The sequence below is a fragment of the Lissotriton vulgaris genome, chromosome 3_1 (genome assembly GCF_964263255.1).
Source record: "Lissotriton vulgaris chromosome 3_1, aLisVul1.2, whole genome shotgun sequence".
Lineage (NCBI taxonomy): Eukaryota > Metazoa > Chordata > Amphibia > Caudata > Salamandridae > Lissotriton > Lissotriton vulgaris.
The window spans coordinates 334,415,770-334,435,480 of record NC_141689.1 but is presented as its reverse complement, the minus strand read 5'-3'; the positions used below and the strand labels follow the sequence as shown (position 1 = coordinate 334,435,480).

The following is a 19,711-nucleotide window of genomic DNA, read 5'->3' as shown; positions in this document are numbered from 1 at the left end:
AGCACATTACAGAGCCCTCCCGCCCTCACCCCACCACCACCAATTAGCAGCCAATAGGAGGGCTCTCCAAAAGTGGCTTCGCGAGGAGCTGCCTTGAGGATGGGAGAGTGGTCGGTTAGTCAGTCGATTCTGGCCAACACCTGGTTTTGTTGGCGTGGAATGAGCTCTCCGTTCGATTGTTTTCATGAATGATGTTTATATTTCTATTGGCTGACACGAACCCCCGAACCTACACGCTGTGTGTTTTGGTTGGTAATCCTGGGGTTTGGCTTGTAACCCTCCAACTGCTCACAGAGTTGTGCAGGAAGCGCATTATCCCACTGGGGTATATTGAAGGCTTCGTATACCCTGTCTATCAATACACATAAGTTAATAGTCATACGGTTTATATATGTATAGATAGGTACGTAGGTGTATGCACCCGCACACATTCTGTATACAACCAGACACTCATTATTCTCATCATACATTCAGGCATTCATTATTCGTGCCCACACTCCTTGCAAATAAGTAATCTCTTGAGTAACTGGGATATGGTATTTGTATCCTCAAATCAAGCATTTCGCTTTCTAGGGCACACCCGCTCATAGATGTGTGTGTGTGTGTGTGTGTGTGGAAGGGGTAAGAGGGTGGAGGGGAGTAGGGGGCACCAAGAAGTCAACTAAAACTTGGCCCAAACCATGTGGAATAATTATAACCTGGCACCCAGAAGGGACGCAGCCAGGTATTCACATCCCTAGAAAAGCAGCCCGAGCCACAGGTGCTCTGTGTGTGCTGTCCTCTGATAGGGCATGTGGAGCCCAGGGTGTATTTTAAGATTCCCCGGAACACACAGACAGACAGACAAACACACAGTCAGCTTGCCAGACATATATTTAGACACACAGTGACACAGACAGACAGGTCGATAGACAGACAGAGTGACAGACAGAGTGACAGACAGATAGATAGATAGATAGATAGATAGATAGATAGATAGATAGATAGATAGATAGATTACCAGACTGACAGAAGTAGTCAGATTGACATAAATAGATACATAGATACATGGATAGATGGATAGATAGACAGACAGACAGACAGACAGACAGACAGACAGACAGACAGATAGATAGACAGACAGACAGACAGACAGACAGACAGACAGACAGACAGACAGACAGACAGACAGACAGACAGACAGATAGATAGATAGATAGATAGATAGATAGATAGATAGATAGATAGATAGATAGATAGATAGATAGATAGATAGATAGATAGATAGATAGATAGATAGATAGATAGATAGATAGATAGATAACCAGAATGCCAAAAGTAGTCAGAGTGACATAGATAGATAGATAGATAGATAGATAGATAGATAGATAGATAGATAGATAGATAGATAGATAGATAGATAGATAGATAGATAGATAGATAGATATGTAAATGTAAATTGATACTTGTATAGCGCACTACTCACCGCAAGGGTCTCAAGGCGCTTGTACGAATACCGCTGTGGAACCCGTCCTCGCTTTCCCTGTGAGGCGTCCACTCCTGGGCACCCCCAGGGTGAAGGCTAGGCATCCTTAGCGTTGTGGAGATTAAGCAAGCTATTGCCCAGAGTTGCAGAATGGGACTCTATGATTAGAATAGGCACCAAGGCGAGAATTATCAGGTCCGTGGAATTTTGAGCCCAAGACCAGCCGAGGCGTGGAATTGATCCCTGATCCCTGATCCCGGGCTAGACCTTTGCATCAGGGTCTGCCGCTCTAACCATTGAGCCACACTTCTCCAGATAGATAGATAGATAGATAGATAGATAGATAGATAGATAGATAGATAGATAGATAGATAGATAGATAGATAGATAGATAGATAGATAGATAGATAGATAGATAGATAGATAGATAGATAAATGCACGGCAGATCGATAGACAGGCCGCCAGGCCTGTAGACTGTCTTGCACAGACAGACAGGCTCTGTAGGTGAACGCACTGGGACACAAACGTCCTATTGAAAGACTGATTGTAGTAATGAGACCTGCGCGATCTGCAGCTGCATGTAGCCTGCTCCAGCCTTTCGAGGTTGGGCATGCAGGCCTTGGGAATATCACAGTGCCATGGATGCGTTTTAAACTCATTCTCTTTACGCATTTCTTCTTTTTTCAGCTGTTGACTGGAACTCTCTGACTCCTCAGACTGTCTAAGAAGACCTGACTCTGTAGAGGAAGAAGACCCTGTCAGAGGCATCCATGACCAAAAGTAACGGAGAAGATCCAAAAGCCGGAAGCACGATGGAGCGCTTCCAGCAAGGAGTCCGCCAGCGCACACTCCTGGCCAAGAAGAAGGTGCAGAACATCACCAAGGACGATGTCAAGACCTTCTTCAAGCGCAACGGCTTCGTCCTCTTCACTGTTTTTGCTGTTATTGTCGGTAGGTGACCTTCTTCAGGGCTGTATCCGCTCATCTGCAGAAGGCTCTTCACTTGTCTTCATTCTCCTGCATCCAGCTATGGATTGACTTGGGACCGTCTGGTTGGGCTCTGTGACCTCCAGATTTAACAGCTGTGCTTAGTTTGTTAAAAAATAAGTGCTGATGCCCAAAGCGCTGCTCAGAACCCCTACCGGTGCTATTAAATGTCAGCACGCTGAATACCAAGGCTGTGTAGTCCTGAATTCACCCCAGGTCTCTTTAATGCACTGCCATCACTTCTGCAGGTTCCTGTTGTGACGGGTTTTCCGTCTTTCTCTTCCTCCGTCTTTTCTGTTTGGGTGTTTTCCCTTTCTTGCTCCCTGGAAATGTCTGATGGAGAAAAATAAGTGCCAGTCCCCAAGAATGAGTGCCAATGGTCCCCACCAGCAACCAGCAGCTCACATGAATTACTGCACTGGAGCAATGGAGCTATTGTTGTAAAGCCACACATATCTAATGGGGCCTGTGGATAAACCCCACTAGGGGGGAGCCTACAGAAAACAACCATTAGAGCCCCAAGCTTCAAAACACATTCTCCATCACATTAGAAGGACCAGCACTCTGCCAATATGGTGGAAATTGCCTTTAACGTAGCCAAATTTACAAAGATTTTTATGTAAATAGCCAAACTAAAAGTCCCATTTTAATGTCTATGAAGATACAGAGCTTTCGAGTTTTCTGTGTTCATACCTCAGTATCTCATCCTGAACCCGTTCTTTTTTTTAAACATTTTGTTGCATGTTGTCCTATTTGGCCCACTTTAAATGCAGGACTACAAGCGCTAGGATGTAGCCGCAGCGGCCGCTGCAGGTAAGAGCAGTGGGGGGGGGGGGGGTAGGGTCAGGTGAGGGGGGATTTCGAGAGACGACCACGAGGGAAAGTTAAATAAATAATGCATTTTCTCTTGTGGTCTCGAAATTACCCATTACCTGCCCCCCCGCCGCCCTACCGCTCTTACCTGCAGCGCCCACGGCTGGGATGCAGTGAAAAAGCCTGGATTGGATAAGCTACTAATGCTTAGATCGGGGTTGCTCTCTAAGCCTCCTTTTCCGCTGCTTCAACTTGATTTCGGAGTGAGCGGAGGAGGGAGTTATGTTTGTTTCTGCTGTAGTCAGTTGTTGGGGTCAGGCGTTCTGATGCAGGACAGTCATGACATAGTTCGGTGTATGGATGACGCAACAAGAACTTGGGAGAGTTCCTGTAGAGTACCAGGTGACTCTGTATTTTTGTTGGGTGTCTAAAGCCCCTCTTAATTGGGGCTACTCCCAAGAAGAGTAGCCCATACTTGAATGCCCTCTGAGTTTGATGCTGCTTGAAATCTTATGACTACTAGCAATGAGTCCCATAGTGTGGAGGTCCAGGATGGAGTTCTCGCACTTCACTAACACCGTACAGCTGGAGACCTTCCCTCATAAACTTGTCGATTGCCTAGCAGAACCTTTATTAGTTCATACAAAAATGTCCATGTAACAATGTATTTCTGCTTGGGTAGATCAGCACTAATATAACATTTCAAATACTAGTTTGCTCATCAGACGTGAAACATGTTGGAGATAATCTTCTGTAAAGCTCGACATCTTAATCCAGATCTAAGGCATCTGTGTGGCGTTGTAGAGATGAATCACATTCCAGCCAACAAGAGAGCTTCTTCCTTGAATAGACTTCACCCGCTCTTCTGCATAACGCCGTAAGCACTACAAGAAGACTGGCACCACTAAACTCGTGTCAGATTCTCCACGGTCCACCAAATATATATGTTTCGATAACCCCTCAGGCTGGCTGACCTCGAAATGGTGACCTAAAATCTGTCTACGTAAGGGGCTTAGGGAGGCTATTGGTATGTACTGTATGCACTCACCCATGGTCTACTACTACTTATTCCATAAGAGTGGAGCAGTGAAGCAGGAGCGATTATTAATGGTACTGTCCTGTTACTATGCTATACACTTTAGTGGGCACCTCGAAACCAAAATGAATTACTTGTATTGGGGAATATTTTATGTTCATGAGTTATGCCCATAGCAGAAATTGTGACTATAATCCTTGTTCCGGTCACAGAACAAGCAGAAATTCAACACGAGTGTAAGATTTTGGTAGTCTTGGATCTGGCATAGTATGTGCGGGCAAATGCCACATCCTGTGCGGGTGGTCCATGCCGGACCGCACAGCACACAGGGCACCTCCCCTCTTTCCTTCAACTGCTAGGGAGCATAGGCAACACTCAAGTACTGGAACAGTAAAAACAGTTCCATTTTTTGGCCAGTTAAACCCTGTGGTAAAATATACCGCTCCGCCCTCACAGAGAAATATATTGTATACATAAGCAGCATTGGCGGACTGCATAGGCAGATGGAATTAATCTCAGGAAGACATAACTGTTGAGCCGTGTGAAAGTACAGCCATGCTCTTCATGGTCAACCTCAAGGATAGTCATCGCCTTTATTTTTAGGTCTGGCATGACATTATAGTTCTCTGCATACCTATTGTTACCATTTCTCTGCAGCATTCATAAAGTGGGCTTTGGCCCCTCCCAGAGGAGTATTGCTCACTCACCTCACGCTATTGGATATTTGATGCATCATTCCACCTCTGATGTAGCGTTTGCATTACAATGCATGAGGGACTATGTGAGGTCTCAAGAGTGCACTGAATTGCCACACATAACTTCTTTATATCATAGATGCATTGTACACAGAAAACACTATTGTTTTTGTTTTTTCCACTGCAGCTGACTTTTTAATGTTTCATTCAGGACTCAGAATGCAAACCCGACCTATTGGCTTTGCCTGTGCTTGTTCACGTAGCTTCGCCAGTGCATGTTCACGGAGCCCGGGGTAAAATGAGACACTACTACCATATGAAGTCAGTTTACCAACATCTGTGGCAAAGCAACCTACTCTATGAACTTTCATGTATAGTTTCCTGATTCATGGCAGAACCCCATTAAAAAGCGCCAGGTACCCTTCACGTGTTTCGCTTTCACATCATAGGCTGATACACTTTAGCAATGTGAGAGTGAACATGGTGATCTGATCTGCTCAAATGGGTGGTCGGAGCTGCTTTGCTGCCGAAAACAAAACATTTTTCTTCCACAACACACCCAAAAAGTTGAGGACACGAGAAACAATACCTGCAAGCACTAGCCAGACTAAACACACCTGTATCGGGCAGCACTGGTCCGCAAACAATGGTGATGTTCTGTGAGGGCCGCCATGTTGGATGGAATCAGTTCAGTAAGGAGCCCCCGAACAATGATCAGCCGGTGGAAGCCCTGGGCTAAGCGTCAGTCTATGGTGTCTGCTGTCTCTGACATATCACATTCAGAGGAGCTCCTTTTCACTGCTGTAAGGCGGGGCATTACAAGTGAAGCGAGTTAAGTTCAAGCTATAGAGACAGCCACAAACAAGGGCCGAGGCAAACCACACAGGCAGTGTGGGTTTCCTGTTCGTTGCACACAATGGGCCGGGTTCAGAAAAGTTGTAGGGACTTTGAATAGTTCACTCAATGTGTAGGTTATACAGGCCTTAAAGCTTTGTCTCATCTTTGGTACTTCACATGAATTTTTTTAAAGTACCATGGCTAAATTATGCTTGATGTATATTTCTCATGCAAATCTAGGTGTTTGTCACCTGCCCTGAAATACATTCTGAGCAGGGAGCAAACTTGTACATGGACAATGGAAAAGTGCAAAAAGTATATATTTTTTTCATTATTATTATTATTTTTTGCTTCACGTACAAAAGGCGTGAAGGGATTTCTTTTTTGAAAAGCAATTCTCACCTTCGCTCAGGTAAAATTTCCAGCATACACTAGTAGGTTGTTTTTTTAGTACCAGATCACACACTTTGGTTTGTAAATCGTCAACCCTACTTTGGAATGTGCTGTTGTTTTGAGGGTGCATACCAATGTATGTGCTGTTTGTTTTTATTCGCTCCAGTGGAATACTCACTTTTAATTTAAGACTATATTACACGTATATGTTACTCACACAGTTACGCATGCAAACAGGGTATCTGTTTTCTGTGTGAAATAGGCACAGTTTCCTCGTGTAAATTTAACTTTTAGAAGAAATAAATGCTTTGAAGACCAAGTGACGTGGCCCCAAAGTGTCACAACTTCATTCTGTTGGGACACCTTGCTTGGTCATTGAACCCGCAGCCACTCTGCTGCCCCAAAATTACCTAATTGAGAGATAATTACTAGTGATGTTGGCTCCTATCCAATTTAAACTAGTGTTCTGGGTCAAACTGACAATGGTCGCACTTCAGTTGACAACCTCATGAGAAAATGGGTCAAAGAACAAGATAATTCCCCAAACAACCTAGGAGCTTTACCAAAAATGTAAATATTTACCCCAATTCAAGAAATTTGATTTAGGACAAATGCCACCTGTTGAAAGAAACACAAACAACATTCTTGCGTTGCAGCAGATCCTGATTATTTTTAATATTCTTTGAAATCATTTAAGAGGTTGCAAACCCTTAACAGTTGCATCAGAATATACTTTAACATTTTTTAATAAAAACATCTCTTTATAATTGAACTTCAGCTTTTTCATCTTGAGCTTTGGATTCATGAAGGTCTTATTCTAGTGAGCCTATACGCCCCTCTTCATTATTAAGGTACATTTAGTGCTTCCTCCATGAGTTAAATGCTTGCCCCTTCTCCTCATATGAGCACTCCCTGGCCGTCGCAACACCGTGCATTCTTTTTTGATTTCTGTGTATCAAATTGCCCATACATGAGGGTCCTTTATGTTTATTCATATCCCCTTAGCAGTTTTCATACTCTTCATTTACATATATCAAACTTCCGCTCTTTCCACATGAATGTGTTCAGTAATCTCTTCCTGAATGAAAGTCACTCTCCCCTCATTCTTCCTCAACACATTTTTTGATTTCCTCTCCTTTAAAATTTCCTTTCTGTCGGGTTGCCTCCCCATGATGTGCTTTAGATTGCCTTGCCTTCTTTATTCCAGATGTGCCCCTAGCTTTCTTCCTCCTCGTGTCAATCTATGAGATGGTCTTTCTCACATTAACAAGCATGAGGGCATTTAAAAAAACTTCTCAATAGTTTACACGATATCTTAACTAGAGTTATTTAAATTGTCTAGTTGTTCAGTTTGTGGTGTAAATCAAGCACAAGGATTTTATTTTAGAAGAGTGTGAGATCACAATCTTTTATTAAAAGATTTGTATTGCGCTGGGCATCAGCTAAGTCCCTTCAAAGTACTGGAACAGAAAGACAAAACCAGGAAACTGAGAAGTACTAAATACTAAAAGATAGAATCCAGCCATTTGCTATTTAAAAAATCTGTCACACTCTTTCTCAAGTTGAAATTCGTTGAATACTGTCTAAAGCGTTCAGTTTTCAGGAATTAATTGAACTGAAGCAAACAACTTCCCTTTGGAGTCAAGAGTCAAAGACTTACCCAATGATCTACAACCACAGGTTAGACTCTTAAAAGAGAATTAGTTGATCAAGAAATGGAACTACAGTGAATTATATGTTACAATATTAAAATAAATTATCGATGAATTCACTAAAAATACTTTATATACTCTTGTATTTGGAGGGTTTAAAAATGAAGGATAATAGCAAAAAATATTAAAATACACTTTGAAAGATCCTAACCCGAATGTTGAGTAAAAGAAAAGCGGAGATAAGGTATAGAAGAAAGACAAAATGTTTAAACATAATTAGGTGAAGTGTCCCACTTTCTGACATATGACGCAGTACCTTGGCAGGCATCAAGGCCTTCACCACGCTGAATGACTTCAAACAAACAAAACCCTGTTGGATACCCGCAGGGTCTCATCAACAGTATGTCGGCATTTTCTGCTAAAAGTCCTTAGGAGAAAACATTCACACAGTGAGATCACTGATTCACTTAGTCTGCAAAGTAGATGGACAATTCTGATGACATCCTTCCATAGTCTTAGGCCGTGAGAACTGAATTGTGTAGAGAATAACGCTAGTCGTGAAGGTTTACATCTGGTTTATTAGTGAGAGCAAGCAGTAACAGTCAGCACTCCACCAACTGCCTTAACCAACATTTTACATTCTAAACCCTCGCATATCCTAGTAACATACAATACATTCTAAACTTCGCACTACCCCAGCAACAAAATAAAGTATCTGGCTAACTTAGATACCACACATCTTCCCCCTAAAACAAAGAATAACATAACAAGAATAACATAACATTTAAAATTCCCAAATCCTACTCAATAACAAGGAGTCCCCCAAAACTGAATGTACATAAAGATACAAAATACATAAAGATACACACATGCAAAATAATAAGAAACATACCATATTAGATTGTAAACCAATTACATCCACTCCTAGACCATGACTATGCATTAAGTGAAATCACACCACAACAAATTCATTTAGCCTTACTGGAAGTGACACCACCCTTTCAGATTGAGAAGTGATCTTATTTTTGCCTTCAAGGTTTGTCTTTAAAGTGCTTTCAACAAATGGACTATTCCCACGTGCAGCTTCATTAAAAGATGAATTCGAACCATTTCCATCAATAAATTGGTGACAGTCAAATTAAATCACATCTTCATTTTTCTCCCACAACCACGAATCAAAGATTATCAGATTTCCATCCACCTTTACTCCTCCAGAGTTCCAAGAAAAGATTTTGTTGCAGCTAGGCAACCTACTACAGGGCCAGATCTTCCCATCACTCAACTTGGCTGAACACGCATACACGTCTCTCACCACAAGTGGTTGAGAAAGTTTGCTACTTCCTTTGGTAACTTTCCTATCGAATTTCACATGCTCCCAATCCCCCTTTTCCAAGACCACTTTCTTAACTCCATGCTTTTGTCATAATACTACTTGTATGTCTTCTGAGCCTATTCCAGGTTGTTCTTAACCACCTCAGTGGACCATTTCTTTTGTAGTGCTGAAGACATCCAAGCACTGTTATCATTCGTGAAAGGTTCCCGACCCTTCAACCGCTTGAAAGGACCATAGCCTGTAACAAAAAGAGATATCCTGTGAGCCCGAACCAATTTGCACAATTTATTCTTCCAGTCCTTCCCTGCATTGATGACAGCTTGAACATTCCATATAATCACCCTACTGAGGCGCTTAACAGTTCGGTTACCGGCTGGATGATAAACCACTGTATTTCTGGCTTTGATACTCTTACTGGAAAGGAAACTTTTCAGCAATAAATTGCGGGCCATTGTCACTCAGTTAGGGTTTTGGAATCCCTTCTCTCATGAAAGTTTTCTCCCAAAAATAAATCATGACAGCTGCATCCACTTAATGATGCTCTTCAACCTCATGACACTTAAAATACAAATCTAACAGCACAGTCACATAGTCGGGCACTCCCTTGCTATCCAAAATATGACCTAAAATATTAACTGCTAAAAGCTTCCCAAGGCTCTTTAGAATCTCTCTAAGACTTAAACGAGGTCTGCAAACTTTCAAAGATGTATGCACATTCTCACAACTCTCACACATTCTTACACATTTTTACATAGCTAAATCAACTCGCAACCAATACACAGCTTTCACTTTTTTCTTAGATTTAACCATACCTAAATGCCCTTCGTGCATAATCTCCAAGATCCTTGCCCTCACTGACCGGGGAGGAACAATCCTAACATCCCTTAATAAAAACCATGCACCGGAAATGTATAACTCATCCTTGCGTTCAGAGAACTTTTTACTCTCTTCATCCAATTTATTCTTACTGTGCCACCCTTGCAAAACACACCTCTTAACCTTCTGAAGCACAATATATTCCTCATAATCCTACACCACTCCTTCAATGCAATAGCTTGAGCTTCGCCTTCTACAAACGCTACACTGTATTCATCCCACTCATTAGAAATGTGGTCTTGCAACTGCAAAGGAGACCTACTTAAATGGTCTGCAACTCTATTCTTAAGTTCCAATAGATAGTCCAAATCATAAATATAGTCTAACAATCTAAGAGATATTCTAGTTGAAGGGGCCGATTAAAGCTACCTTTAATCGGCCCCTTGAACCCCATCCCCATAGACCAGTTACAATAAAAAGGGGAGGAGACCGCATGGCCCCCCTCTCTGAGCCTTCTTGGGCCACAGGGCCAAAATCTAAGGGGTGGGGTTGTGCAGCCCCCCTCCCCCAGACTTATTAGGCCCAGTGAACCCCATCTCCAGGTCAAATGCCATTAAAAGAGAGGGAGGTGGCTTCCAGGCAGCCCCTCTCTCCAAGCCTTATTACGATCTCTGGGCAAATATAATGAAAAGGTGAGGGGTGCTGCGCTAGCTCCCTCCCCAACCTTTCTAGGAGGCAGGGGCCCTCATCCCCTGGGACCAGAACCTAAGGGGAAGGGGGTATGCGGCCTCCTTCCCTGAGCCTTAATGGACCCCATTGACCACAACCCCTAGGGCCTAATACATTATAAAAGGGGAGGGGACACGTGAACCCTGTCCCTGAGACTTCATAGGCCCCAGGTGGTTTGGCTGTCTCCCCTTAAAATAGATGTTGTGGCCCCAGGAAATAGGGTCCACAGGACCCGAAGGCCAATCTTACCCTGTTATATTTAAGTGCATATGTCAGTGACAACATTAACATTTTGAGCTAAAAAAAACACAGAAATTCACCAGCTATAATAAGAACTAGCAATAATTTGCGCCCCAGCCATGCACTACGTATGACCTCATATTACATCACTCATGAAATGTTCTATGACATCATGTGTGACATCACTTATGACATCTCAAATTACATCACTGAAGACATCACTTATGACATCATCCAAGCTTCTTTTGTACGCATTTCTCTATAAACAGGTATGGCATTAGAGCTCTAAAAGTAAGTGCAAAATAGCTCACAATAGAATAAAGCATCAATAATGCTATCATACATACTATCCCTATGGGTGAAGCAAGCTTCTGTGATGCACAACTTTGACTCCATACCATACACTTCATGGGTAGCTGAGTTCATATTGGTTAATAACCACAGATAAAGGGTTACCTCTACTGCACATGATGTTCAATTTCTATACAGCTGTTCAGAGAAATTCAAGGTTCTCCAGATAGAGCCTTGTTACATAACTGATTCCTTACTACAGACAGTCTTTACCTGTATCAAATCCCTCACAATCACAGAACCAACCAACAGCCAGAAATTAAGTGGATATCAGTAGAAAAGTGGGTACCATGAACAGTGTTTACGCTATGGAAGCAGTTTACTCTGTACTACACGGTTTCCAGACATTGAAACTCTCATGAGAAATACACCACATAGTATTAAAAACTATCTACTAAGAACAATGTACACTGTATATAAAACTTGTGCAAAGAGAGTCTATTCACTTAAAATAACCAAGGTCTGAAGGTGCTAAAGATCATACTACTTAGAGCCTTCATATGGTGGTGAAAACTATACAGATAACCCATCTTCTGAAGCAAAACATGCACATGGACATTGGCCAGTACCTGGTGCACACAGCCTTTGAAGTTATTTAGAAATTGTCATGTTGTTATGATTCTGTCTAATAACTGAAGGCTGCTTACAATACTCAGTATGTAGTACGTAGAATCTTTGGCATTTTGGAAACTTTTTCTGCAGAACCAAAAAGCGACTGTCACCTGCACACAGAGTTACTCTTCAATACAAAGGTTTATAACGTGCACAATACCTCTACACACATATATGTGTGCGTTTGTTAAATATTTCATATTCAGATATTTGTGGCAACAAAAGGCCTATTTATATTTGTGTGTGATCTCATACTTAATCTCTAGTGATCTGAGTCTTGGCTTACATTGTAGAGAAAATGTTTTCAAGGAGAACTTGTAATAGAAATGTTGGAGTACCCAATGTACCTGGTACAGACTCTTCACTGTCTAGAACATCTTTTTTTTTTAAAGTGCCTCAGGTTCCTGTGACCTACTTCAGGTTTGCTGCCTACAGAATATAGCTTGTATTATAAGAATTCGGTTCAGTTATAGCTTTATACAAGTCTCAGAACAGGCCAACTGGGGTAACCCTGGAGCTGTCGATTTCTATGCTCCTAACCAATATGTCATATTTATCAGGTCAGAAGCAAAGAATGATGTTTTGGTGGTTATGCCTGAGGACACGAGAAGGAAGTTGTGAATGAACTCTGTGGGAACTGAACTGCTGTGAGACTTTGTTTCTGTGCTGCTCAGGGGCAGGCACCGGAAGAAACTGGAGAAGTCCCCTGAGAGAGCACAGTTCGGCATTTCAGGCGCCTGCAGGGGTTTGTTCCAGCCTCCCTCTGCTCTTCCGCATCACAGCAGGACTGCACCTGCGTCCAAAACAAGCTCCTTAAGACGTTTTGTAGAGTGCAGAATGTGCAGCCATAAAAAGTCTACAGTCAGCAGATGTGTATCTAAAAATGCAATGCAAATCTTAAGACACAGTTACATTGGATAATGGATTGGCCACTAAAACTGTTGTTGGACGTAGAAAGTTAGTATACTCAGTAGTATGACCGTATGGTCAAGGTTGAATATTCATCAAGTACTTGTTTAAAGCTATAAAAACAGCACAGGTGCTGCCTGCAGAATTCATTTCTTGCAGGCTGTTGATATTTCTTAATTTTCTGTTTTAACCAGGGACGCCTCATTTGGCTTGAATCTCTAGTGCCATGGGCACGTTAACATAAATGCCCAGATTCACAAACCCTGCATCTAACCAGAATCAGCAAAATGTGCTCTCTGGCTGGAAAACGCTCATATCGTGCCCATGCCTGACTTCACCAAGTCTTATTGCTACTGTGTAAATTGTGCATGTGTGTCAATGGCTAGATGGATGAGTCAGTTCTACATCTCTTACTTGAGGAAAGGTGATCCCTTAAGGAAATATTACCTGTAGCAGGTGTATCAGGAGGTACAAACATCTTGCTGTCTGGGAATTCGTTTTTGAAGCACTAGGAGTAAAAAGATAGAAGGCAAAAAAAGTCCTTCAGTTGTTGCCAGGCTAAACTTTGGAAGCAGAACTAGAGCGGGCAGGACTGGATTTGAGCTAGAACAAGATGGACTGTGGCAGACCAGAAGTGAGCCATCGAACAAGAGCAAGTCAGATGAGCTGTGACACACTGGTTGGTTTTTTTCTCAAAGTCAATAGAGTATTTAGCCACAAAATCCATTGATAGCGTGGCCCTGGCACTTCAGGGCGTACATCACAGCCACAACGGTGACAATTTCTCTCTTGGCATCCTCGGCGTAGATGACGGCGTCCCGGATCATAGTCTCCAGACAGTCTTGAGCTCACGGCTGGTCTCCTCATAGATGAGGCCGGAGACGCTCTTGACTCCTCCACGCACACTAGGCAGTGAATGGCAGTCCTGTTGATGCCCTAGATGTTGTATCGGAACACCTTCCTGTGCCTCTTGCCAAGAGCTTTTCCTCCTTTGCCGCATCCAGATATGTTCTTCTCTTAATCAGAGCTCAGCTAAGCTCAGACACTCTTTTAAATAACAGTAAAATAGCAAGCTCCTGCCAGCAAGAGGCTGATCTATAATGAGGAACCACCTCATGGGAAAGGGTTGGCCATATAACAGGATCTATTGGATAGGAAAGTGCTTAACCCAGAACAGGAACCACCTAACAGGAAGGAGCTGGTCTAGACATACTGAGATCATCTCCAGGTTTGATGTCATCTTGAAATTGGGTCAATGCTTATTGGCCATCATGGAACGCATTTTTTGTTAGTGACTCTCTTGAAACGGAATTTCAATAAAAGGAACTTGCACTTAGGCTTCCTGCTACCTGCGGTGCCCTTTGCGCTCTGCCTACACACAAAGGGTATGCACACATTTTGCCCTGAAAGGGGTGGTGTGGCGTGTGCATAAGATGGTGCTACTCGAATTCACAAATGGATGTACTTGCATATCTGCCTACCCTTCCCCTGGCATAAGGGAGGACACAGTGCAGTGTAGTCTGAGTAGTTTTCCAAGAATTATATCCCAGCGTTGTTGCAGATCATGAACCCTCATGAATCAAATTTAGTTTCTATTCCAACATGTGGTGAAGCAATGAAATCAATTGACTTTTTCAAATTGACCTTTAATGATTGATGTAAGTAACATTCTTCATTATGCACTTGGAAATGTTACTACTCGGGCGGAACATTTGGAGGTTTAGATGAGTGGTCCCCAGTCAATCAATCAATCAATTAAAATACTTTATTCGGCATAAATACAATACCATAAAAGTACAGTTTAAAAAGAACATCACCAAATGAGATTAAAACCAGGCTAAAATACATGTGCAATCAATTCACAAATAGAGCCACTTCTCCAATATCATTCTTCATTAGGGTCCTATGTAAATTGTCTTGGGTTAGGGTGGGTCGGAGTAAGTGTGTAGGGGGGTTACATATAAAATCAGTCATATAAGGTGCACAAATAATTAATCCCTTTATGCTAAAAATTGCCCTCCCCCACACAGTTCAATAATACATTCTTTTGAAAAAGAAGTACTACAACCATCTATATTCACTCCTCGCCTCTTGTGTTTCTGAGTCTCGCAACTGACCTTAAAAAGTTTACGGTGCAAAACAGTGTTAAGACCTCTGTGGAAAATTTCAGAAACAATGGGGCCACCTTTGCCGCCTTGAAGCTGGCCTTCTTTAAAAAACGTTTTAAAAATAGCTTCGTAGGGCGCGCATAATAGGTGCATAATAAAACGCAGTGAAGGGTGTCCTGCGGAGACCGTTGGTCGCAGCCGCACGGGGCCTTCAACTCTGTAGATTATGTATATCCAGCCGGAACCGCTAAGATATGATGTAATAAGTTCAGCCTAAAACGAGTCATTATAAATCTGTCCTGGGCGTTGTGAATAAAAGACAGATAAGGTTCGATGCCCAGACACGATTTGGTCAGAAGGTATGCTCTCACAGATGGTTTGATCAGCTCCCTATCTTCCCTAATAGATACTACATGCTTTAGAAATTTAGCCTTGACATACGCCTGGGTAACAATTTTGTTGGATGATTAAAATAATCCACACATCTCATGCCTGTTAGGGTTTCCCTCACATACTTAAGCCATGGGATGTTCCCGCCCCGGTCATGGGCAATGCAATCCATTATGATCTGCTTGCTTAGTAAGACCTCAGGGTTGTCCAAATTTTAATCCAACATGTTAGGGGTTTGAGTTACGACCTATCTCTAATATAAGTAACATCCAATTCCTCATGGATAATGTGGGAAGTTCTACTCTGAGGCACTCTCAACAACTGCCAGAAGTATTTATTCTCTTCAGATTGCAAGTGTTGTAAATCAATGAAACTCCAGACCTCACTGCCGTACAGAACTTTGGCACAGCACACGGAGCCATACAATCTCAAGAGTGGCCCCCAGTCCTAATCCACACTCTCACTCAAATAAGATCTGTGCGCTGGGACTGACTCAAACCTACAGGCTGTCTTGGGGGGGGAGCGGAGATAGGGAGTAGTGGAGATGCTCACTGGAGGGCATCTTCCAAAGTTCAGAATTTCTCTCTCTCTCTCTCTCTCTCTCTCTCTCTCTCTCTCTCTCTCTCTCATTGAGTATACAACAGCAGCTGTAACACACACACCAGTGGAACAGCAAGTCTGGACATAAAGAGATAAGCACATACAGTTTGAGTATTAAAATAAATAGACATAACAATACTGAGCAAGGCCGATCCCCATATTACTCATCTGATGCTCCGATAGGTAGTATTGGTAACAATCCTAGGAAGTACCAGGAGACCATCGCGGAGTACCAGGAGACGCTGTCAGTGAGAGCAACGTCTCATTGAGTTCAGGTGTGAACGCCCAAAGGTGACAGAAGGGCTTCCTCCATAGGATAAAATTGGAAGCAACACAAAAGAAATGCAGAGAAACCAAAACAAAGGTGCATAAAATGGGAATATGGTGCATGAACTGAGCGCACTGGAACTACGCAGTCAAATAGTTGTGAGGCAACTTGTTCATATCATACTTCTGCTTAAACTGTTCTCCTGTTGTTCTGATTGGTGTTTCTTCTCTGGCTGACCTGGACATCCAGTCTTTCACAGCCTCCAGATCTCTGATCTTGATTTCTTCTTGTGTATCCATGCTATTCTTATTTCTTCTCTGGTTTCGGCCTCCGCATGTTGGTGTACGACAGTCCCTCGGCCTCCTCTTAAACCATCAGTATAGGCTTCATAGGGTGCTTGGAATGGAAGCTGTTGATCGCTGCAGAACTGACACCAGCCCCTTGGCTGTGTGGCTCTCACCAGGGCGATGTCACAGTTGAGAGTAGTAGACATTTGCATAAATTGGTGCACAGTTGCAGCAATAGCACCACAGCATGCGTTTTCTGCAACGCGGTAGTAGCAGTCTTTTGCAAGAGAGTAGGAAGTGAAAATTTTCAGCATGGATGTCCCATGCTTAAAGCAATAGGCATTTCAAAGGCTATTTCCAGCAAAATAAATAGCAGGGCTTATTTACAGGAGGGACAGAAATGCTCCTGCTCCTCTTCTTGATAGTGGCTGTATCCTTAGACGTTAGCGTGTAGAAATGGGCTCTGTGTGTCTGCACTTGACTGACATTTAGTCACATACTGGTACTTTTCATATGCTGTGTATAGTATTCGTATCTATGTTGTATTCTGTTCTTTCTCGCCTTGATCCCTAAGTAGATTTCTCACCGCCTAATGTTGTAATTATTGAGCTTTAAGTTTGGGAATGAAGACTAAGAAAATTTATTCCATTTTAAAGGTTGCAGCTTAGACCAATAAATTCTTAGATTCTTGTTCTTTTCTAGACAGAAAAGCTGAACTTCCTCTACAGATCTCTATAATGTATCTGCCATGATTATCCATTTATATTAGTTCGTAAAAAAGTAAACTGTCTTTTTAATTTCTTGGTAAAGAAATTCCTATCTTTTGCTTCTGCTCCTTTTATCAAGTTATCAGAGACAATGGTCCCTTCCAGAAAAGAATAGAAAAGTGTAGCCACAATGCTGAAATCAAGATCGGGTCTACTTGTGTATGATGCAGAAAATACTGAATGTGACAGGGTAACTGGAAATCAGCAGATTTCCTTACCTCAGGCATGAAATAAAGTAAAACATCTTATGCTCCGCATAAATTAATAATACATATAGGAGTCAAGATGCGGGTGTCGACGACGTTTCGATCCCCAACAAAGGTTATGGGATCATCATCAGGACTGAACGATCAAGAGATGCCTGAGAAGGACGTTCAGAAGATCGACATCTTATGCGAAGCATAAGATGTCCTTGTGATTGTGAAGACAAGAATATTTTTGAAGTCAATAATATTTTTTTCCTGAAGGCGTTCAAGACCATCTTCTGCCAAGTCTTATTATTTTTGTAGCTCTCGAGTATTGCGACACTATGCAGATCATGAAGTGGGAAATTGTAGGTTGGGTCAGCTCTCCCTATGGTAATAATTCATTTTTATAATGCAAAAAAGGGGCCGTACCGGACCTATGATGTTATAGCCATAAGTAGCACCTTAGATTCATTAAAGGGAGAGGGCTTCAGGCATGAGAATGTTATCCTGGCAGGGGATTTAAATTGTCACCCGTGACCAAATTTTTTACACCCGCCACCTAACACACAACCTTGCATGATTTCGGAAGATTTGCATTTGGAGCATACCATAGAAGGGGAGGTGATAAATAGCTTCCTGCATACACACAATTGGATTTTTACTTTAGACAAGCTGGCAAACTGGTCTAATCCTCGAATTCCTCCAACATATTAAGGAAGGGGCCGCCACGATCATTGATTTCATCTTTGTCTCTGTATGGGTTGACTTCCTGTCTCCTTCAATATCTTATATAGTCCCTACAGTGACCATAATACTGTGGCCCTGTCTATGGTGGGGGTAGGAACCATTCGGAGGGCCCTTGAAAGCCCTGGGGAGCCTTAACCCCCAATGGCCTGGGGAGGTGTTAAAGCTGGTCACAAATAGACGCGAAGGAGAACGGAGGCACCAATTACAGAAACAGGCATGGGCTGATCTAACCAAAGTTAGCGAACTGAGGGACTCTGCATTTTTCTGACAGATTATTAATAGTCCCTGTTTTTCTAAGCCTTCAAGACCTGTCTTATGTCACCGTATCACCCCGGAACAGTGGGTCATCCATTTTGGTAGTGTATATAATTTTGGCCTTCTTGAAGGGTCTTGCATGGATATTTCTCCCAACTTTGTCCGACACGTCAGTCACCTTCTTGTTGGAGGAAGTCCACAGGGGTATTTAGTCTGTCCCTGAACAGGGCTCCAGGCCCTGATGAGATCCCCCCAGATTTTTTCCAAGACAATATTAAAGTTTGAGCCCCAGATTCGACACTTGTGTTAAATGCAGCAGCACAGAAATGGATGCTGCTCTCCTGGTTAACTGCAAACAAAACAGGTGATGGACCGAATGTGGATCAATGTCACACATTCAACCCAGTCAAAAGATCTGGGCCCAAATCCATCGTTTTTTTGCACTCCATACCACCCTGGGTTAGACAATGGCGATATGCAAATCAGCTCTGACCCTGTGCCCCATGGGAACAGTCCAGTCCGAACTACAAAAGCCATGTCCTTCCCAGAACGGAATCAAGCATCCGAGGACCGGACCGGTTTCGAGGTAACACCTCTCATCAGCCCGGCTTGCTTGACTCCAGTGGTGTGGAGTGCCTGGGACCCACGTCTGAGCATCCCCAGCACACTTATGGCGGCAATTGCAAACAAAACAGGTGATGGACCGAATGTGGATCAATGTCACACATTCAACCCAGTCAAAAGATCTGGGCCCAAATCCATCGTTTTTTTGCACTCCACACCACCCTGGGTTAGACAATGGCGATATGCAAATCAGCTCTGACCCTGTGCCCCATGGGAACAGTCCAGTCCGAACTACAAAAGCCATGTCCTTCCCAGAACAGAATCAAGCATCCGAGGACCGGACCGGTTTCGAGGTAACACCTCTCATCAGCCCGGCTAGCTTGACTCCAGTGGTGTGGAGTGCCTGGGACCCACGTCTGGTTAACAGCCACCATTGCACCAATTTATAAAAAGGGGGATAAGGACAACTCGCTATTCTACCGCCCTACTTCCCTTATTGATACGTTGGTTAAGGTACTGGGCGTGGTCCTTTTAACTCAACTCTCTTCATGGGCGGACAGCAATCAAATAATATTTGAGGTCCATTTCGGCTCACGCCCTGGCAAGTCAACTATTGAGCAATGCCTTACTCTCTATATACTAATAAATAAATACACGGTTGCTCAACC

At 42.8% G+C, this 19,711-nt stretch overlaps 1 protein-coding gene across 1 annotated transcript in view; it reads left to right on the top strand.

Moving 5' to 3' along the window:
* The window catches only part of SLC1A3 (solute carrier family 1 member 3), a 146,262-nt gene that overhangs the window by 1,832 nt on the left and 124,719 nt on the right, over positions 1–19,711 (top strand). Inside the window, exon 2 of the mRNA XM_086960542.1 lies at positions 2,154–2,417. Coding sequence (XP_086816668.1) covers positions 2,237–2,417 — 181 coding nt within the window. The 5' untranslated portion in view covers positions 2,154–2,236. The remainder of the gene's footprint in view (positions 1–2,153; positions 2,418–19,711) is intronic.